Here is a 22,913-nt window from a genome sequence, read left to right as displayed (position 1 = left end):
AAACCAACCTGTCATCTTCCATTTCATGAATACTAGTGCAACACATTGAGAAGAATTTCTTACACACATATCTTGAAGATCTCCAAATAACATCATATTTCTCATTAGGAAAAATTATGATATATTAGATGAGTCTCAACATAGATTAGAATAAATGTTTGACTACAATTTTTTGTGATATGAAGCAAATATAATGGATTGTGGATAAACTGAATTCCAATAGATATAATATCAGAATAACTTCATTTACACAGTGTTTCACAGTATCTTCATTTAAACATAAGAATTGTTTGCACATTGTATGAGATGAAGGAAGATGTGAAAACTGTTTGCAAAACAAAAGAAACTGCAAGTGCACCATTTTATTGCTACATGGCAACTTCATAGTCTCTTGACTCAAAGCAATACCAAAATTAATATTGTTAGTCAGACTTTTAGACAACATTGGTAAAATAAGGATATATAAGGTTCATCTTTCCTTTAATATGTGCATTTACTATGATAAGGGTAAAAACTGAATTTTATCAAGCAGAAATATATCCAGGCTACAAAAGAATAATTTCCCAAGATGGTATCTTCCTAATCCCAGATTGAAGAGATAACATTCTGTCTAATATTTTACTTGACTCACCAGGCACACCAGTCTGCTGTGTGACTTTTTTCTTGTCTTTGGATTAAACAAAAAATGATTGTAATTCTGCTGGTGTCTATGTCCATGGTGGTGTATAGTGGTAAGTGGCAATGTATTTTTATGATTACTTGACATTATGTCAAAATACTATTTTAAGTATGAGCATTTGGAAACAGTCCCTTAGAAACACACCTGCTCTCTGCTCAAATTTTGGTGCTCAACACCCAAGTGCACTTGAAGACATTTCTTTATGAAGTGCTTATAAAATATTTTTCTCACAACTTGTAGTGAAGCAACAAAATAAGTAGTGGGGTTAAAAATACAACCAAAAATTTGCAATTTCTTTTTGCTAGCACTTTGTCATTATTTAAGCCATTAAGACTCCAAATTTATAAGTTCCATATAAAGAGATTCTACTCATTAAATACATTTGAATTATCTTAATTCTCCAAACTGTTCAGTAGATCCTGAAATAGAACCCATGTCCACCTAAAGCTCTTCTTTTAGATTTTAGTATGAATAGCTTTTTCTTCATATAACTCTTTGGATTTTATTGTCATGAGTGAATGAACTTCCCTGAGTCAGGGATGGACAAACATCTCAAATTTCTGCAGTCTCTGCACTGTGTAGAAGTGTCAGAGAGAGTTATGATGTGCAAGTGAAGAAAAGGACTCTTAGAAGGTCTATCACCATTTCTGGTCAATTCATGGGGATATTTCTAGGGAAGAGAAAACTCAGGACCCAGCACAGAAGAATTCTGCACTGACCTTCATCAGCTTCACCAGCAGCTGCTCCTTTGAGGGGTTGCTTGCATTGCAGTTCAGAAATTAAACAGGTTTAACACAAAACATACAGGCTAAAACTATGGAGCTGAACCTTAAGACTCCTACTATATAGAGAGAAATCAGAGAGAATATTCACATTTCCCACTGCAGTGATAGCAAATGCCCAAGTATCTGAACTATTTATTTATTTTTAAAATATATATTTTTATATTGATACTGCACTCAAAAATATCAGGACAGTCATACATTTTTCTGACAAAACATTTGAAAAAAGTCCCCCAAACCTTAAAAGGCTGTGCAGCAGTGTTTAGATTCTTTCCCTTTAGCTAAATACAATGAGAACATGAATATTTAAAGTGTTACCACGTTTAGGTTTGGGGAGGATTATTGATTTATATTTCTGTGGGATTTATTCTGCTGATCTCTGCTTTGAGACTGAAGCAAATATCTGTGCATGAAAGAGCATCTTTGAGAGGAATTAATGTGATTTACCTTGAATAAATAAAATTGTTGGGTTTGCTGCACCCTGACTTTTTCTGGCATAGTCAAGGTTTTTGCTTCCCAAGGATTTTAATGCATCCATGCCCTGATTTAGGACATTTCAGTGAGCCATGGCTGAAAAAGACAACTGGAGCTGCAGTGATGATTTTTTGATGGGATTTTTTGTACAACATTTCAGAAAACTGTTGTCAGGAAGAAAATCACAGATGCAGTCCAGAAACAATTTTATGTGTAACTGAACATTAAAAGAAATTCCATGGATAAGGTGTACAATGGGAAAGCCCAAGAGCTGATGTATCATACAGGAGTCTCCTCAAAATGTACTGAATTTTTAACAAGTTTTGGAGAGAGGTGAGACAAGTTGTCATCCCCAGGGTCTTCTGAGATTTGAAGGATTGATTTTTGTAGTGAAATCTTAGACTGCCTCTACAGGGAATTATACAGGACAGTATTTCCAAATACATGATACCAAAAGAGGAAAAGAGAATAATTACTCCAGAAAGTATTTTCTCCTTGTTCCTCCCACCACCAATTTAAACAAAAGTAAGCAATCCTGTTAGCAAACATTGGTTCATTGATCTTGACTTGGTGACAAATAAAAAAGTTTTTCTCTGTAATTATAGGATTAGAAGAGCCAATGATTTACCAAAGTGCTGAGCAGACATTCCTCTCCAGAGGAACTTCAAACATTTATGTGTTAATTGGGTGTACACAGTTCAGTTTGCCCAGAAGAACTAACAGCAAGTGAAGGATAGTGGAGCAATCACAGTTCCAGTACCCCTGGAATATGGTTTTGTCAATTTTCTCCTCTGACACATTTCAACTCTATGGAATTTTCCTGTTTTCCAAACATTTTGCTGAAAGAACCAAATGATTAATGGCTCTTCTTCAACACTTGGTTTGAGCTGTGGTGTTGTGCAGTGTGTCAGACCTGGCTCCAGCTGCACGTGACAGAACCTGGCCCAGGTGATGTTTGTCATTGCAGAGGAAATACAGGCTTTAAGCCAGAAAATAAGGGTTAGTTTTTCTCTAGCAAGCATGTGTACAAATATAGCATTCAATGCTGGTTTTCTGCAAGGCATGCCATTATTTTGCCTGAAGCTGAATTCCTCATGGCAATGAGGCTTTCAACAGACTTGTTACAGTTCTGTGAAAAGATCAGCCTTTATTTAGGAGACTTTTTCTGGTTTGTGGAAAGCAATTTTCTCCCCTTAGTCCTGCTGCAGAGAAGGACACTTTTGATGGATTACTCTTTATCTAAAAGCTTCTCATTGTGACCAAGAATTTCAGGAAAAAGAATAACACAAGAGAGGAAGAACCTCTTCCTGACTCACTCAATCCTATACCCATATTCTGCAACTGAACATGAGAAATTAATTGATGGGAGGATATGACTATTACCATGAAAATCTTGTTCACATCACAAAGTTGTGGACATGCTGAGAAAGCACTTATATATGATCTTTAAAAAAAAAGAAAAATCCTATTTTTCTTTATGCATTACTAAGCATAGAGTTAAGCCTCCTGTCTAAAAACACCATTACTCTGCTTTACTCTTTTACACCTATATTTATTGCAGGAAAATGTAACAGATGAGCAAGACAACTGTCAGCTCTTTCCCAGAATTTTTTCAGACAAAAAGGACAGCTTTCCTAATGCCAGTTATTCTGAGACATAAGTTATGCCATGAATTTAACACCATGGGCTTTTTCAGTTTTAAATATATAGAATCTTGAGACAGCAAATACACTTTACTTACTACATTTTTTAAAAAGCCAAGGTTAAATAAATCCAAAGTAATACACGGTCTTCTGAAATCATGCAGAGGGAAAAAAAACAGGTTAAAAATGGGAAGGGAGAGAACAAATGTTAGATTTTACTCTAATTCAGAATTTGGCCAACAGAAAGAATGGAAGTGTTGAAATACACCAAATATACCATGTCATCTTCAAAAGGAAGAAAAGATAATTAAGTTGAAATATGAAGTTATAGGAAGAGAGACAATGAGGCATTAAGGCAAGAGGCCAAGATTGACTTAGAAAAACCAGATCACTTTAAATAACCCTGCTTCACATTATAGCACAGGGTTACAGAGTGCTTGGGACATAGGTGGGCACTAAACCAATTTTATATAATTCTACTATTTTGTCCCTGAAAGGGCAACTATTCAGAGGAGAACAGGAAGACAAGGGTTAGCTCATCCCCAGCAGCAATACCTGCTCAACAGGGACTGGGTTTTGAATTGAAGCACACACCAGTACACACCAGTCCACACCAGTCCACACCAGTACAATTCTGGGCTTTCCAGGGTGGGGGTGGAGCTGAGCAAGTACTTCATGTCTTTGATAAATCAGTTTACCAGTGTATGAAGATATTCAAAATGCATGCAGTGTGTCATAATGAAATATATGTTGCTGGTTAATTGTGATCTTTTGGGGTTTTTTTGGTTTTGTTTTGTTTTGGTTTTTTGTTTTGTTGTTGTTGTTTGTTTTTTGGTTTTTTTTACATTTAAACCTTTTTCTTCTCAAATTTATTTGCTGAGGTAGGTGGCCAAGAACTGGAGCCACCACCATTCCTGCCAGAGCTGCTTAACACACCTGAAAGAATCTTGAGTAAGAAAGGTTTAAGCTTTACTTTCTGCAATATTGCATGGCAGTGGGAATCCTTGTACTCCAGAAGCATCACAGGGAAGTGAGAGCAAATAGCCAGGGACTCATCTCAAAATGGTTTAACAATTGAAGTGAGACTAGGGGAAGGCTGGTAGGGGGAGAAATGTTTTTTTTAAAGTAAGCATTGTTTGTTTGTTTGTTTGTTTGTTTTCATTTAGACAATGCCACACTCTTCAATGGAGTCTTTCAAAATGTGGAAAGCGTTGCATTATTTTTTGGTACGTACCTGTTCCAATTGTACTTTAGCTATGAATAGAAATCCTGTGGGGTTTGTTTTTATATATTTATTAAGATGAAACAGTGATTTTTGTGGATGCAGATCTCCCCAAAGGCCACTGTAACACCAAGCACTGCTGAGTGCCAAGCACTGCCCAATGTCCCTGCCTGCTCTGGGCTCTGTGCTCATGCAAACATCACCCACACCTGCCTCACCTCCACTGACCAGGTGCTTTATGGCTGTTCTCCTTCCAGACTGCCTGGGCTCTCACTTCACCTGGTTACAGTCCATCTTCACCAACTTCCCTGCCCTTCTCAACTTTGTGAACAGAATGAAGTGTGTCACTGGGTTTTGCCCCAGGGATTTTGAGGACTACGGCTGCTCTTGCCGGTTTGAGATGGAAGGGCTCCCTGTGGATGAAGCTGATGAGTAAGTCACACCCATGAGAGGTCCTTTTCTGCCCTGACTGGCAAGAAATGCCCTCCTGCTCTGATTACCCAAAGCATAACACCTGTATAAATTATTTAGAAACTAATAAAAAGATAGATTTATTTGGGGGTAAGTAAGACCCACACCATCTGGCTCTAGTGAGAGAAAATGTAATCTCAGGCCAGGACAATCAAATAGTTGTTTAATTATATCAGCAGGAGATGGGAAAGGAATTTCAAAGAGAATCAAGAAACATCCATGTCTGTGAAGAAAATGGGTTTTCCAACAGTGTAATGTATTCATTCCCTGAGTGAAGACAGCAATGGCTCAGAAAGGGCTAAGCCTATAGATAGGTGGAAATTAATCCATCCACTCTGCAGCATGGGATGGCTGGGAAAATGGAGATCTAACCCTGCTACTGGAAATAAGCCATGGAACTTCTCTGTGAAAGGTTTTCTGAACAATTGTGATGACATCCTGAAATGGGAGCCTGTGTCAGTTCAATGGATTGATACCCCAGAGCTGAGCACCTGGGCTCTTGCTTCACTCAGCTCCATTTTAGTGCAGAGCAGCACAAACCCAGAGACTGCAGAAACATCCATCAGCAGGTTTGTCCTGAGAATCACCCACACAGCCAGTTTGTGTTTACAAATTGTTGTGCAGCCCTGGGGTGAGCGTTCCCTATCAGCACAGGATTTCTACTGCCATGTGCAGCAAACAGAGACTGATTATTGCTTTGCCACTGACAGAGATGTGCTCTTGCTTCAAGGGGGCCTCCAAACCAGTGGCTTGCCTGTTTCTCCCACAGACAGTTCCCACAGTGTTGCATTTTTTTTTTCACTGATTTTATTTCTTAGAAAATAGTTTTGCAAATCTTGGGGCTTGCCTGCGCCATTTCTGTTCCATAGAAAAGGACTCAATGCTTCACAGCAGGTTTTTAAGGCATGGGGAAGTACTAGTGCCTGTGAGAGCAACCTTTTCCCATTTCCCGGAGTAGCTCATGGGCATATCTAAATTAGGAGCCTCCACAGACTTTGTCAAAGAGAAGCAGGCCCAGAAGACAATCGTGTCTTGCAATGACAGGGAAACAATCCCTTCCCTGCTTGCAAAGGGAAACTAACTGAAGTTTTAGATTAACTGTTGCTGTAAATGTTGATGTTATCATGAATCTCTAAACAAACAAGAAGTGCAGAGTTTGTGTTAGACTTCTTATGCAGTTAGAGGAGCTTTTAGAAGCTAACACCACACTACACCTCATGTAGAGTCAGAGGACTGTTGGGACATCACCAGGCAGGTGTTCAAAACCCTGTTCCTGATGGAGCTCACAGATTTCAGCCTCATCTCTAGAACGAGGCACAGTAGAATTTATGGTGCAGAGGAGCCATCAGGCATTTCTGCTGAATGATATTTGCCCTCACTTTTTTTAGATACATTCCTTGGACTCCCCCCTGGTTGTGAAGACAAATAAAATATTGTGATAATTATTTATTAATACAGACAGTTATTTAATATTAAATTCTTTCTAAATAGAGGAGGTGAAAAAGTGAAAGTGCATGTGTAGCATGTGCAGAAGGGCTCCCTAGAAGGGAGCCTGGTAAGGAGCAGGTGTGAGCCTTCCTGGCAGCAGATGCTGGGTTCAGATGTTTATGTTGTCCTTGTCTTCAGCATTTTCCAGGACAAACACAGCTCAATAACAGAGCTGTGTTTTGAGTCCATTTCTCTGAAATGAGGGTATTTCAATCTGAATCTAACAGCAAGACTGTTTAAACAATTTTACCCGGGGTAAATGATGACTGTTTTACTTGGAGTTTCATTTACAGCTGATGTCAGTGCACAGAGATGTTGTGGAGATGATTTATCTGTACAAAGAGTTGAAGAGAGGAGAGGACTGAAGAAGAGCTTGTTGGTTTATTTGACTTTTTATTGCTACTCAAAGCTGAAGTGGTCCTGTAGGCAATTTGAGTTTGGCAGAACAACAGGGATGCAGGAAAACCCAAGGTTTCTGACTGCTTGTGATGTATAGTGGCAGGAGAAAACTGCTTTACTCCAGTGTGAGAAAAATATTTTGTGACCCTTTCCAATGGCTAAATGGTGCATTTCAATTGTGATGCTGCATAGAAGTACAAGAAATGGAGGGTAAAACTGTGTGTATTTATATAGTCCCAATGAGATACAGGAGTTCACATTGCAGAGCCCTTAACCCTCCCTGAGTGCCAGGTTCAGTTTAGTTCTCCAAATCTGCAGTGAGGGAGGTTGGGACAGGACTGGATCCAAGATCTCTAGGGCTGACTTGTGGGGCTTTGCTTGTCAGTGAGCTGACAGTGCTGAGGGGAAATATTTGTGCACTGGCAGTGGATTTCTTATATGAAGTGCCTGCAAAGTCCTTGCAAGCACCTGGGAATCACAGCAGGACAGAAATGTTTGGTCACCCACAGCAGGCAGACCTGCTCCCACCGTTCAGTTTTGCATGCAGCCATGGCTATCCTGCTGCTCTGACTCAGGGAAAGGCAGCACTCAGCCTTTCTTTTGTCTGGGGATCAAACTGAATGGTTTGACCTCTCTGTTATTTCCTCTTTAAGATGCTGCTTTCAGCACCGCAGATGCTACGAGGAAGCGCTGGAGATGGAGTGCACGTGGGACCCATCAAAGATCTCTGCAGATGCCAGCTGCTCTACTAAAAACCTGACCTGTGGTGAGATTGACCTGTCAAAAGAGCTTAACACTGGAGCCTCACCAGAAGTTCATTCTGGTCTACCTACCAGGAGTCATAGATAAATTAATCACTTCACTTCCCAGAGCTCCTCCAAGAAGCAGCCTCTTCCTGGGCTTTCCCTTACTTTGCAAGACCACTAAGCATTGCTGGAGATGTCTGCTCACATCAGAAATGCAGCAGATGCTGAGGAGAGACCTGAAAAACTATCTTCTTCTGAGGCATAAAGGCCTGATTTTTCTGCACTTTGAGGGATCAAATTCTTTGTTCAGAGGGTCACACACACTCCTCAGCTACAGCTCTGTCACCAGTGAGGGCAGAGATTGTGTGTTATAACAGGAGCTATTCCATGCAATGCTGGTACAAGCCTGACAAGAGTGGGTTCTTTAATGCCATGTAAAATAATTTTTCATCTAGTTTTGGCTCTCAGAAAAGACTAAATGCTAGAGCATGGTTTGAGGATACCAACAAAGAGGAGCAGAATCCCCAAACGAATACTCTTACATCCTATTTAAGCAACAATCTGATCCAATTTCCATTTCTTGTTTCAAATTAAAACCATTTTTTTATTTAGGCCAATCTCTAATTGCCCAAGTGCATTTAAGCATTAATAATGCTTTTTAAGCTCTTTCTGTATAGTCCCCATCACAAATACAAAATAGAAGTGTAACAGCTATGAAAAGTCAATGTTTTCTTAAATTCTGAAAGGTAGGAAATTTTGAAGAGGGAAAACAGTATTTCTTGGGAAAATGTTTCATATCCTTTGTGATAGGAGGAAATTTTTAACTTTGAGGGCAGTAAGGCACTGACACAAGTTGCCCAGAGAAGTTGTGGATGCCTCATCCCTGGAAGTGTTCAAGGGCAGGCTGGATGGGGCTTATAGCAACCTGTGCTAGTGGAAGATGTCCCTGCCATGGCAGGGGGTGGAATGACGTGAGGTTTAACACACCTTCCAGTCCAAGCTGTTCTAAGCTTCTCTGATTCTTTATAAGGAGCAAATCACCTGTCCATGAAAGGCTTGGATTGTGGACTGTGATCTCTTGGAATTAGGAGGAATATTTTGATGCAGGCTGTGAAATGTTAAATGCAGCATCAGCTGGATTGTTTTCCATGGAAGAATAGAGCCTTGCTCTGTAGTCCTCAATACTCTGCAGAAACAACCAAAGAGGCAATAATTTATTGACAGCCATGCCAGGCTAGATCAACTGGTGTTTAAAGCAAGAGTTGGACTATGAAGCTTGTCCATGTTTTGCATGGAAAAGCACAGTATAAATAGGTTTGGACTAACAAAATACAGGCACAAACCTTACAGGAGGAAAAAGCAGAAAGTGGAGAGAATTTTTCAATGGTGCCTTGTTTGGATTTTTGTTTTATTTCCAGAGTCTGTGGATCCCTGTGAACAGTTCCTCTGCACCTGTGACAAAGATGCCATTGAATGCTTTGTGAATGCCCAGATCAACTCCTCCCTGAATGGGCTGGATGTCTCCTTCTGCCCATCTCCAGTTACAGGTAATAACAGGGATCCGACCCAGTGCCCCCTCCTGCCAGATTTTCTGCTGGCACCCAATGTGACCCAACAAGAATGAAGCAGGAGCTGGGTGCTTTCCTGCCATAAACCTGGTCTCAGTTTCATGTGTCCTGTCCATTTACTGCTACTTGGGTGAGTACCAGGACAGAAGGTGGTGGCAGACTGATTGCTGTCCTGGAGCAGGGCCAGGAGAGGCCTCTGGGCTGGGGAAAGGGCTGGAGCCCATGAGGAAAGAGGAGAAGACTTGCGGGGGATCTTTTTGCAGTTCTCAGTAAAATAAACACAGGCAGGAGACCTTTCTCCTTTTTAATGCCTTTATTAAAAGTGATCAGCTCAGGTGGGGAGAACCGATGGATCTGCAAGTGCAATTTTGTCCACTGGTCTGCAGGCAGAGCTGGGGGTTTTATCCTCAGGAGAGCATCAGGAGATACCCTAAATTTCTGGTTTAATATTTGATGTCCTCATGTAGCCAACATCTTTAAAGCATCTTAGCAGACACTAGATTCTGTTCCTCACATCTGGTCATCACTTTGATTTTTCCATTTCATGTTGGCTCGTTGTTTTTAGGGGTTTTGGGCTAGGTTTGGTGAGGGGCTTCTCCCGTTGCATGCTGGATCCAATGTTATTTGTAGGCTAACTCCGAGGTCTCCTCCTCTTCACCCCCTGTGCCATCCTCCAGGAAGCAGCAGGGTGTCACTCGACAAAAGGGGGAATTCTTAACCATCAGGACAGGTATTTAATGAAAACGACAGGTGATTACAAAAACAAACAGTTAGAACTCCACCCTGGCAGCAACTAGCCCAACCTGTGAACTCTGCAACCTTTTAAAAAAATGGGCAGCTGTTCTACTCCTAACACTCAGTACCGAGTGGGGTGTGCAGAGAAGATGCGGCCAGACCTTCCTGGAGGTGCACAGGGTGCAAGGAACACAACTGCAACAGGGAAATTCAAGTTAGATGTGAAGAAATCTTTTTATTCACGAAGCTTCTGCCACCTGAAATAAATGAGGGATACTTGTGGTGATGTCACTAGCAGAAAATACTAAAAATATTGCTAAGCCAAATCTTCCCTTAAACCATTCAAAAACTGACTGGAAAAGCAAAAACAGGCTTCCTCTGTTCAGTTACTTGGTTTCTATTCTGGAGGGAAAGAAACCCTACTAAGGATGAAGGGGAAGTTTATCCCCATGGTCACACACTGATCTCTGCTCTGCAGCTGAAATCACAGCTCTGCAACATCAAATGCCTTCCCCATGGGAGCAGGCCTGGATTAAAATCTTCATTCATATGGATTGCAACCAGAGCATGGCAGGGGCAGGAGCTCTGGGTTCCCAAGCTGAGGGAGATGTGAAAATCAGCATTAGCTTTTCTAATACTTTGGGTCACAGTCACTGCCTCCAGTGCTAAGGACAGACAGACACACACCTGAATCACAGCCTGGATGTGTGCACACCCTCTTGAATGCATAAAGGGAGAAGAAAATGCCCTAGGAAGGTTTGCATCAAAGCCAGCTTGTGTCTTTTTTTAAGACAGTAATCTTCTACTGGGATCAGATGTCCCTGATATACAGTATGGTAGATCCAACACACCAAAGGTAAAGGGGAAATTGTTCTTTGCTAACAGGAAAATCATGCTGATTTTATCGCTGCTGACAAAGACAGATTCCATTTGAGTTCACTGGATGCCTCTGCTAATATTAGGTGCGTGAAACATTTTCACTTAATGTTCACACATATTATAATCCTTCTGTGTAGCTGTTTTGTCCAGTTCTAACTTTGGAAAAAAAAATTCCCTATCTGATGAATCCATAGGCAAAGGATTTTGGTAGGTTCTTTATTACAGAGAAAAAAATTGAGTGAAATGGGCATGTATTTGGCTAAATATTTAATAGGAATACATTCAATGGGCTCCTGATTTGTGCAGTTCAGATCAAACAGTGAAAAAATCCCCTTCTCACACTTTATGAGAGACTTTTCTCTTTCAGAAGCAACCAGCAAGAGAGAGCTGACAACACGACACATGGAGGGTAGGTCACCTCTGTAATTCTTGTCTGGAATGTATTAAATTGAGACCAGCTTATACTCAGAAAAATAAGCTGAATAAATGGGAATTTAAAGAATGCTGACTGCCAGCCAATTCCTCTTGTTGAGGTTGAAACTCTTTGGGATTTTTTTTTTATTATTATACTGCACGTAGCTCAATAGAATTTAGTATCAGCAGGGTATAAATACTAAAGCAATATTTTAATACTGCTGCTGTAGTCAGAACAATATTTAGAAATAAGTTCCTTTTTGATGACTCTGATCATGTTATTCCAGGATACAGTCCAAGGAGCATCCTAAGCCATGAGTTTCTGGAGTAAAAAATTTTTTCTTTTTGCAGCATTGGTTCATCAAGGGAATGATGAAACACTGGCTGTGACTGCATCTGTGGAAGAAGGTTTGCAACTTAGAGTGAACAAAGCCCTGCTTGCAGCTCCCAACAGCTGAGAGAATACAATACATTTGCTTTCTTTCTGCCCATCTAAAAGGACTGCTGTAAAACTAGATGTAATGTTTTGGTGATGGAGTTCAAGATTGAATGAGAAGGTGCAATTTTTCAATTTGCGCATGTAATGTGTTTAACCAGTGTTTACAGTGAGTTTCCCAAGGGCTGAGAATGAATGCTCTAGAACAAAACCTGTTTTCATCAAAACAGCTTTTTTTCCCTGGGAACACAGGCTGGAGCAGGTGAGCTGTTTGGCAGAGATGCCCTCTGTGGGTGCCAACCACTGGACCCACAGCCAATTACATATTCTTATCTTTAAAAGATATTGAATTAATTAAGATCAAGCAGTAGCACGAGGAAATTCTGAGCATGGTTTGTGCCAATGAGCCACCAGTTTTTGTTTTATTTACTTGTAACAAAGACATCCAAGCTGAAACCTCCTCACTCTGGAGCCTCCTTGGTGAGTCCCTAAACAACAACCCTGAGTGGTTGTCATGGAAGCCTTTTTTTTTTTTCTGCTACGATCAATGATTGTCTTATGAGGAATGGGTAATTGCAAAACCTCACTGCTGCAGTGAGAATCTGTTCTCTTGCCTGCATGGTGAGCACCACCACGTGACAGGCCAGGGACAGAAGCACCCAAAGCCCTTGCTAGCTCTGGGAAGGCCAAGATATGAAGTTGAGAGGGAGACCAGTCTTGGACTCTTACCCAGTTTAGTACTTTTGTTTTGTGGCTCCATCACAAGCAAAGCCACACTGCTGTTAAGGTTGAAATGGCAGCAGAGCTGTTTGGAAAATGGCCTGGGGGTGCTGGTGGGTGCACAGCTGCCTCAGTAGGAGCCAGTGAGTGCCCAGGTGGCCCAGAGGTCAATGGCACCTTGGCCTGTGCCAGCAGCAGAGTGAGCAGCAGGACCAGGGCAGTGATCACCCCTCAGCACCAGGAGGCTGCCCTCTGAGTGCTGTGCTCAGCTCTGGGCCCCTCACTTTAAAAAGGACATTGAGGGGCTGGGTTGTGTCCACAGAAGGGCAACAAGGCTCATGAGAGGACAAGAGAACATTTCTTATGAGGAGTGGCAGAGGCAGATGGGTTTGTTTGGTCTTGAGAAGAGCAGGCTCAGTGGAACCTCATGGCTCTCCAAAACCACCTGACAGGAGGGTGTGGTGAGGTAGGGGTTGGTCTCCTCTGCTGTGCCTGCAGGAAAGCAATCAGAGGAAATGTTCTTAAGATGAGACAGGAGGATTCGGATGAGATATTCACAAGAAGTTTTTCTCTGTTCAGGCACTCAGACATTGGACTGCCCAGGGAGGTGCTGGAGTCACCACCCCTGGAGGTGTTTAGGAGGAGTTTGGATCTGGCACTGTGCAATGTGGTTTGGTGGTTTAGGGGTCATAGAGGCAGGGCAGGGCTGACAGCTGGCTTGGGTGATCTGAAGGTCTCTTCCTACCTTGGTGATTCCATGATTCTCTGTTCATAGAGCCCAAATCTGCCAAGCACAGAAGCAACATGCACTGACGTGCAACCAGGCCACTGCTTAAAAATCACAGAGGGGTTTGTGTTGGAAGGGCCCTTAAAGATCATCTCATTCCAAATCTCCTGCTGTGGGCAGGGATCTTTCCACCAAACCAGCTTGCACAGGGAGAGGTGGAAATCTGGATTTTTTTGAGAATCTGATTTAAAGCTTTAGTGTGCTCCTCTGTGTGTGCCATTGCCCTAAGTGTGAATCTGGAATAATGAAAACCACATGGATTTTTTTTTTTCTTTTTATGAAAACAATGTTTCTGACATTTAAAGGTTTGTAGGTTTATTTGGTTTTTATATTTTTAAATAGCAGCACATGCACAAGTGTAGGTACCTGAAAAGGCTTTATGCTGAATGTAAGGGCTGGCTGTTCCTTCATAGCTCTCCTGGATTATCAAAGTAGTTTTTTACAATATTTTTCATTCTCACCTAGCAGCAGCTCCAGGGTTGCTTCATGTTTTTCTGTCTGCTTCTGGGACACTTTGTAATAGAAAACAGAACTCCTGAAGGAATGAGAGCATCTGTATTTGCACTTCTGAAGCAATGTTTTACTTCCTGAAAATAACTACTCCTGCTCCCTAATGAGGCACAGTCCATCATAAGGTTCCAAGAACAAAAACCTGTATTAGGAATTTTAGAAAGCTGAAAACAATATAGATAATGTTGCTAATCAGTCTTTGAAGGAAACATTTGGAGAACCACTTACTATTTAACCAGTTGTCTTCCTCTTTAAGCCCAAAGAATCTTCAACATTGACAACTGTGGAAGCTTCATTAAACCAAAACTAAGTATCATTGAGAAACTCATTCAAAGGATTTAACAAGTTAGTCTTCACATCATGACATCCTAACAACACAGAAAAAAAAATGTGGAGATGATTTTTTAGATCATTTGATAGCTATTTTTATAATTTACCAAAATGCAGCTGACAAAAGAAAATCATTTTGTCAGGGCAAGAAAACAAGTTAGAGGTCAGGGAATTATTTGGACTTATGGCTGCCCATCCATACCTGACTCTCAGTGCAGGCAAACACAAGGTGTTCACAAGAAGCCCAGCATCTTCTGTGCACAACACTGGGATGGCAGACCTAACCCTGTTTAGTGTCTTTGTCAAATGGACCTTATATTGAATTCCTCAATTCAGCCATATTTGCACTTCTTTCATAGAATCCTGTGTTAGTGCTATGTACATTATTTGCATGCAATGAGATTAATTTATGAGTATCACTTTGTCTACAACCATCAATACACCACTGAGAAAAACAGGCAAATGTCTCTCCATGCTATGCCTGTATCTTCCTGTTTTCAGAAAAAGCTCTTCTCAGCAGCCTGACTGTCCATAACTGTGCTGGCAATGTGTTTCCTGAGTTTATATTTTCTATTTTCAACAGTGGCTTCTTTTGAGCCCCGTGACAGAGTCTTGGCAACTTCCAAAGCCAGAGGTAAGAGTCATTAAATTTTGTTGACAAATTTGGCACTCTTGACTACAGGTGAAGATGGATTTTCATTTGTGAAGCTCTGTGGTGTCATAGTCAAAAATCTTCAGCACAGGATTTCTGGATAATATTTCTTCTGCTGACTTGCACATCCTTCAGCAAAACACTTTGCTTCTCCTAATTACCATCTTTATAATTCCAGGCTGTTTGGTTAAGCTTTATAATGCTTTAAGTCAAAGTAATTTCAGAAATGCATGGCAGAAATTCAGCTGGCAGGTCAGTACCATGATGCCTCTGTTTTTTGTACAGTTACCTCAAGGGACCACAGAGGCACAGCTCCTGCTCCCCCCATCCTCTCAATTAAAGGTCAGTGACCCTCAGTTTTTCTTTGGCTGACACAGCAATTCTTCATCTAAAAGCATCACAGTTAAAACTCTGTACATGGTGGCAACAGGGCTGTCAGAGAATCAAATTTAGATCAGGGTCAGATAGCAGATACACAGGCAATAAAACCTGAGAAGCATTAGCTGTTCCTTGCCTCCAGCCACTCATTTGCACTCCTCATCCAAGTGTTTCTGAAAGCCTCTTCACATAAGGTTTAATGATATAATGGTTGTTTCTGTAAATTACATTCGCAGCATCTGCTGCCAGGAGGGTTTATTTTGATTTTGCCTCCTCCTTTATTGCAGATAATTTCATGGAACTCTCTCCCAGTGTAAAACCTGTTCCAGCTTTTGCAGGTGTCTGTGCTTTGAGCACAGCCTCACCAGTAGGCACAGCTGAAAATGGAGCACCTTGGTAGATCTGGAAGCTTCCTCTGGCCCCTTTTAGGTAGAAAGGATTATCCAGGCAGGCTGAAATCCACCAGAAAAATGTCAGAGAAAACTGCATATGAAGAGTAGAGAGCAGTCATTTTTAACTCTGATTACACTGTCTGAACAATGTCCCTGTCTCCCACCCCAATGGATTCAGCACTGCTGTACTAAGCACTGGTCAAAATCCCCAAATGCTCTCCTACATTAACTGAATGCACCAGAAAATCTGTGTATTGTGTTTTAGGTCTGCACAGTGCCCAGGAGATTATTTGTGATATCTATTCTTAGCTAAGTGTAGAATTTCCCAAACTCTGGTTTTATTTTTTACATCCAGCAGGAATCACTTTCATTTCAACATTTCACTGCCAAACAAAGTGGCATAAAATGTGCACCATGCTGGGCTATCAAAACCAGTGTGTGATTATTGATCCCTTTCTGCCACCTTTCATGGGCTTTGCTGTGTTCTTAGCAGTGCTTTAATTTCTTTTAATCTGTTCTCTTATCCTGTGACAGGTTATTTTCAACACATACTAAAACCAGAACATCAGAGGGACAAGCTTAATGAATTTGACATTAGTCCAATCAATAAATTCAGCCAAAGAATTCAAAAAGAAAGCTTTAAAAATATGAAAATACATGCCCATTAGTATTTTTAAAGTATTTCTTTTGTGAAATGCCACATGGTTCACATTGACATTTAGAAAAGGAAGTGAAACCATTTGATAAGTGTTTTCATTAAAAATTAGATTATATAAAAAAGGTCTAAAAAGATTTTAAGTACCTCCAAATTCAACAAAACATTCCTGATCAACAATAAAGTGTCAGATAATCTAAAAACAAATAAGATAATCTAAAAAAAACCCAGAATATTTTTTAGGATAAAGAATCTCCTGAAAATAATTATTTTTCAACTTATTTTTGCCCTCAATATTTCCTTGTGGTTACAACTCAGTAAACCCTTCAGTCACCCAGCTCTGCATCAATCAAATAATTTCTTCTTTCACTGATGTTACTCTCAGTTGTAGAAACTTCAGGTAGACAGACACTTTTAAAGCAATTTACTCAGCAAATGACATCTCGCTTCTACTTTATCTCTCCGTACAGCTGACTAAACAGCAAATATGATTTTCAGCACCTGGCAAAGCTCTTTGTCTCAGTACATAGAGAATTAAAAAAAAAACAAACCCAACAAAACAATCAGGAGTTAAATTGGAGATGGTTAACCACAGTCCTTTCTTCTGAAAGGCAAGAGATGTGCATAAATGACCAGTGTGGATACTCTGCTTTTCCAATTTTCCTCTCAGACACTCCTCTTCTCTGTGACCATCAATTCTCACTGGTTCTGCCTGAGGATATTACTCTCACCAGCTATCTAAAATTAAAATCTTGCTGTTTATTTTCTATTTCTTCTTCTGCTTTCTTTTTTCTGCTTATTCAGAAGAAGATGGATTTATGGAAGCTTTGGTCCCAGTGGAAGAGATAACCACCTCCCCAGCCTCATTCCCAGGAGACAGTAACTCAATGCAAGTCAAAATTGTCTCCACCAACAGGAGTCCTGCAGGCACACCTGCAAGGACAAAAGCAAAAGGCAAGTGAAAAAATAATTACACTTTTTCTAATTTAGAGCATTCCCCTATTCCTGTTTACAGCTATGTGAGGAGCCAGCATTTTTCATGGATATGTAGAATGAAACTATTTTGTTATTTAAATCTGGAGGTTGTGTACAACACAGGAAGAATAGCACTGACTTCCCTGGAAAGAGAAGCCCTCTGCCACCTGACCAGGAAAGCTTAACTAAACACTAATAAACAACCTCCCACTAAAAATTAACACATTTTGGGAGACTGCAGCTGATAATAGTTTGGAATATGGACTTTTGGACACACTCCTGAAAGAAGAGTCATTCTCCCTTCACAAGTGTAATCAGAGCGTTTGCCTTCTCCAGAGACAAGCCCTGCAAAGGGTGGCCTGAGCACAGCTTCCTCTGGCAGAGCTCTGGACCTGGGACTGCCTGAGAGGGGACCTGCAGGAAAAGGTAAATAAAGTGCTTTTCCCCCATTACATCTGATGAAATATTCAGCAGCCTCTGTATTAAAAACAGGTATGTATTATATATAAATATTATAGTTATTTTAAACCAGTTAAGCACATATGTATTGGTACTTAGAAGAAGAGGAGGTGGAGACATCTGCAAAAGCTTCCATCACTTTAATCTCATCTGCCAGTATGCTGTCAGAAACACTTATAAAAACTACTAATTATTAGCTTGTAAGGAAATTTTTCTCATATAGTGCAGTATCTAAAATGAGCTCAGGGAATGTTTCTCCCTGCTTCTGTTTGCTGGAAGTAATTTAATCACATCTTGAAGTTATTTTGTTTTATAAGCAGCAGCAGCAGCAATAGGAATTTTCCTGCTCTTCATTCTGACCTTTTGCCACAGTCTTGCCATTGCCAGTCAGACTTTTTCTCATAATTTCTGATTCTGTTCCAATTCCTGCTTGGGGATCCCAGAGATCCTAAGACATTTTAGACCTGTCCTGGCTATAAATTCACACTCAAGGACTGTCTCATCCATCTTTTTAGGCTTCCCAATGGAGAGAAGCAGCCCTGGATCTGGAAAAGAGCAGAAGAATCAACCCCACCTTTCACTAAAATGGAAAATACAATTTTAAAATACCAGCTTTTAGAGAGCACAGATCAATTCCCTGAGCCTGTGGTTTATTCTGGGATTTAACATGAATGAATCAAGACTCAGGAAGGCACATGGGCAGAATTTCCTGTTGGAAACAGTAATCTAGGATTGACCCTGACAGGAGCAGGGAATCAGACTAGAGCTGCAGGGGGGGAGATGGGATTACTTGTGGGAGAAGGGAGGATGCAGAGGGAACAGAAACTCTCCCTCCCTCCTTCTCCTGCATCAGCCTCTTACATCCTTTCCCCAGCAAAGTCCCAGAACAGGTCCCTTTGATGTCTTCTTCCTGATATGGAACATTGTGTTTTTTCAAATCTTATTAATAATTCCCGTAATATCAGTTCTTCCTGAGTAGAGGGAGCCACAGACACATTAGGATTGGGATTTGGTGATGCCAAACCCTCAGCAGAGCAATAGTCATTACAACAGATCACTCCTGCATTTGGCCCAGGGGCACTGCAGCTCAAATTGAATTATATTTCAAATGATATTTTAATAAAATATTGTTTCCTTCAGCCAAACATGGTCATTGCCCAGCTTTTACTGTGGAAGCACAAGAGGTTAGGACTGTATTTTCCAAATCAGCAAGACATAAACCACTGAATACTCAGCTGAGTTTGAATATTCCAAAAGAAAAATTTACCTTTGAAAGATTACAAAGGACTGCTAAGTATTCTCACTGCAGTCCAATTTGACTTGTATGTTCTATCTTCATAGGAATCTCTCTCCCCTTTAAACTGCCTTGCCCTTTTGCTGTCTTGCTCAGTCAGCAGTACTCTAAGAGCCATAATTCATGGACTGAAGCAGTAATTTAGAGGTGGTGAAGTGTTGTCCTTCAAAGTTTCTGATAGCTCTGGAAACACTTCTACCTTCACAAGAGAGCCCTCAAGCAGTGAGAACACAATGTCAAATAACAACTTTGCTTTGCAGTGTGTGAGCGATTGACCTTTCTGCAAGAGAGAGGACGTGGAAGAGTGGAGAGGGAGCTGCCCCAGCTTGGAGAAATGCTGTTCTGCCTAACTGGGAGATGCCCAGAGGAATTTGAGTCCTATGGCTGCTACTGTGGCCAAGAGGGAAGAGGAGATCCCGCCGACACACTGGACAGGTGAGGGCTCCTCTGTGTGTGCCATTACCTGTGGGTGGTACTGTGGCGCCCACGGACCAAGGAAGATCAATACAACATTTTCTGGGCATTGTACAGCTATGGAGCAGTAGTCAGGGCACATTCTGGGGGAAAAAAATCCACTTAAGTACATAAAACACAAAATACTCTCTTGTGACTAAACCACATTCTATTGTTGTGGCAATGTTTTGGAGAGGACTTACTAACTCCACATAAGAAAGGAGAATGATGGGAGGTGAGCAGAGCAGAAGGAGGAGAATATCAAAGGGATGAGGAAAAGGGTCACTTGGCTCAGAGGTGGCTTGAAAAGTGACTTCTGAAGAGAAGAATTAACATCCACCCAGGGCACATTGTCCTCCAGAGAGGAACAGAGCTGAAGCAGAGTTCTGTCAAAGCTGGAGCAAAGTTCTGTCAGAGCTGCAGCCAAGAGCCAGCAGGGCTGATGATGAGGGGCAATGCAGACAATTCCACAAATAAAAGTATCTCTGGGAGTGCTGCATTTACAGCTAAAAACCTCCTCCTCTGAGGAAGTTAATAACAGCTGGGGCACATCAGGTCCAAGCACAGCACACTCCTTTTTCCTGCACTCATACACAAACAAGACAGCCCAGGAATGAAAAATTTGATTAAATGATGGCATGATCTGGGTATCATGATGCAATTTTCAGATTTCTAGCCAAGATTTGAACACTGGAAGACACTTTTCATGGCAGACTAAGTCAATTACAATTGTAATTATGTGTCTTGAATTTAAAATACACCCCTCTTTAAACACATGACATGAAAAGACTTAGGAAGAGGAAAGTGAAAATAGGAAGAAATACAGGAAGAAGGTAGGAACAGCTTGGGTTGTTTTTTGTTCTTCATAGGAAAAAACATTCCAGGGTATGAAAACTAATTTTTTTTAGTTTTAATGGGCATTGAAAATAAACACTTGAAAATAAAGAATTGTGAGAGTTCTGGGATTCAGGAAGAGTAAGTATTTTCCATTTATTTCTACTCTTTATTTAGATGCTGCTTCTCTCATCACTGCTGTATGGAGCAAGTTAAGAAACTTGGATGTCATGCAGAAAGAAATTTGAGATCTGAAGTTGTATGTTTTGATCACACACCAAAATGTAAGCTTGTGTGAGAGGAATCTCTCATGTCCTGATGACGGTATCAACATGATAGACTGATGACACTATGACAGAGCTGCTAGAGCTCAGTATGGAGACAGAAATATTTAGCTTACAAAAAATTAGCCATGTTTACAATAAATTTAAACTTTTTTCCTAGTTGAGACAAAGGTTATTACACTGCTGTGTATGTGAGCAGTAATGTGGCCTCTGCCGGGTTTCGGGGTGTCCCCAGCAGGCTGCAGTGGATCCGGACAGCGCAGTCCTGTTTGGAACTGACTGTCCCGGTTCCCAAGCAGTCCCCAGCCACTGGCTGCCTTAGCCAGCTTAAGTGATATCAGCTCTAGTGATTATCAGGTCATTTGTGATTTCAGCTCTCTGCTTGCTAGGTGCCTAGGCAGATGCAGAGAGAGGAGAAGGCTGTATGAGGTTCCACAGGAGTCTTTATTGAATATTCTGTGAATGTTCTCAGGGACAGCTCTTCTGCTGAGCTGGGCAAAAGTAAGGGTTTTATAGGATACAGGGGTTTTAGACAGTGTCCAATAGCAGGAGTCAAAAGGAAAGTGACCTGTAGTTTTACAGAGAGATAAGCAAGGATCTGAGGGGGAAAAAGGGGCTTCTAAGGTCCAGTCATCATGACTAGGCATTTTGTATCTTAGACTGCTGAACACCATGGGGGCATTGCAGGATCTAAGCCTGCTACAGACCAGGTCAGACTGAGAAACTTACATTCAGACATTTTATAGTTATGGTAGGAAGTCAGCTACTTGTGTCTTTACATTCACAAATTCAACTAAAGCCAACAGAACCTTCTACTGCCCAGCACCTTGGTGCCAGGCTTTTGTTTAGGAAATTAATGGTGACTTTGGAGACTAAAATTCATGGCAGATTTGAAAATTTTATTTTCAAAACCTCATCTACCTGTGGCAAATTATACAAGAAGTAAGTTCAACAGCTTTCAAAGGTGAATTGTGAAATTTCTCTTTCAGGCATTGGGCAGAGCACGTGTGAGAAGCTCCTCTGTGCCTGTGACATGGCTGCGGCCGAGTGCATGGCCTCTGCTGCCTTCAATGCCAGCCTGAAGCTGCCCCACGGGCAGGGCTGCCGGGAGGAGAAGCTCTCCTGCCCAGGGGACTCTGCTGAAAGGGCTCCAGCAGGCACCCAAACAGGCTCCCAAACAGGCACAGGGGCTTCCAGCTCCGAGGAGAGCAGTGAGGAGGAAGGAGCCTGGCGGGGAGGATTGCGGAGAGCCAGGAGAGGGACGCGGCATCACCTGGGGAATGTCAGAACTGGGGGGCACGAGGGCAGATAACCCTGAGGGCAGAACACCACCCACCTCCAGGGGCTTGGCAAGGGCCAGGACAGCAGCCAGGCACTGAACACCTGCCCTCCTCATCCTCTGCACGCTGCCTCACACTCTCCAGCACACAAATGACATAATCATAGACTAGGATTAGGTGTTAGGCTGTATCAGCTCCTTACTGTGGGGAGGTCAGCACTATGGAGCATCTGTCTAGGTCAGATATTACCTTAAATAATTATTGGACAGTGTTCTATATAACTTCACTTGATTTTTTAATGTAAAAACTGTTATGATCAGACTGACTTTTGTTAACTGTGCACTTGGTTCAGACTGGATCTTGCTGATAGTGTCCAAGTTTTCCAGGTTTTTAATTAAACCAACCTGCAACTACTCCCTCTGTGGACATTTTTCCTTTACTGAGCTTAGCAGGAAACACCCAGAAGCAAAGCTAAAGTAATTGCATGGAAGTTCCTTTGTTCATTCCTGTCTATAGCTGTGTGTGACTCCTTTCTGAGGGCAACAGGTCCAAAATGCTGGACTGACCTTCCTCTTAGGGAAGCCTCTTTCTTCTCTGGGGCCCAAGTTAAGGACATGAGCAGGAAACTTTCCAGCCTGGTACAGCCCTTGGACTGTTACTCTTCCATGTTGGGGTGATGAAGTCACAATGTGCAGTCCAAGGATGATCAAAAGAGACTTCACCACCTTGGAATGGCTGATAGGAAATGTGGAGCATAGGTCATTTTTCCCCCTATCCTTGCAGGGACAGGCTCAGTCTATCAGTACCTGGCCCCATGGCTGGGATCACAGCCAGAATTTGGGGTGTTGTGGTGATAGGATCATCAGCACAACACCAGACCTGTTTGTGTCCGATGGGATTCACATTTCTCACATGGGCAAGAGGGTCTTTGCTCATGAGCTATCAGGACTGACTGACAGGCTTTAAAACAGACT

At 41.6% G+C, this 22,913-nt stretch overlaps 1 protein-coding gene across 1 annotated transcript; it reads left to right on the top strand.

Annotated features, from left to right (window-relative positions):
* The first annotated feature begins 685 nt into the window (after positions 1-685).
* OC90 (otoconin 90) lies at positions 686-21,993 on the top strand. Its single transcript, XM_058035985.1, has 15 exons — positions 686-731; positions 4,464-4,529; positions 4,745-4,804; positions 5,058-5,232; positions 7,812-7,924; positions 9,323-9,451; positions 11,454-11,495; positions 11,852-11,908; positions 14,867-14,917; positions 15,221-15,277; positions 17,165-17,314; positions 17,672-17,761; positions 19,349-19,523; positions 20,553-20,659; positions 21,649-21,993. Exons 1-15 carry the CDS (start codon positions 686-688, stop codon positions 21,969-21,971), a joined length of 1,641 nt encoding a protein of 546 aa, XP_057891968.1. The 3' UTR covers positions 21,972-21,993.
* Positions 21,994-22,913: the final 920 nt, after the last annotated feature.

The sequence above is a fragment of the Melospiza georgiana genome, chromosome 1 (genome assembly GCF_028018845.1).
Source record: "Melospiza georgiana isolate bMelGeo1 chromosome 1, bMelGeo1.pri, whole genome shotgun sequence".
NCBI lineage: Eukaryota > Metazoa > Chordata > Aves > Passeriformes > Passerellidae > Melospiza > Melospiza georgiana.
Note: the sequence above shows the minus strand (reverse complement) of the source record. Positions and strands in the feature narration are given on the sequence as shown.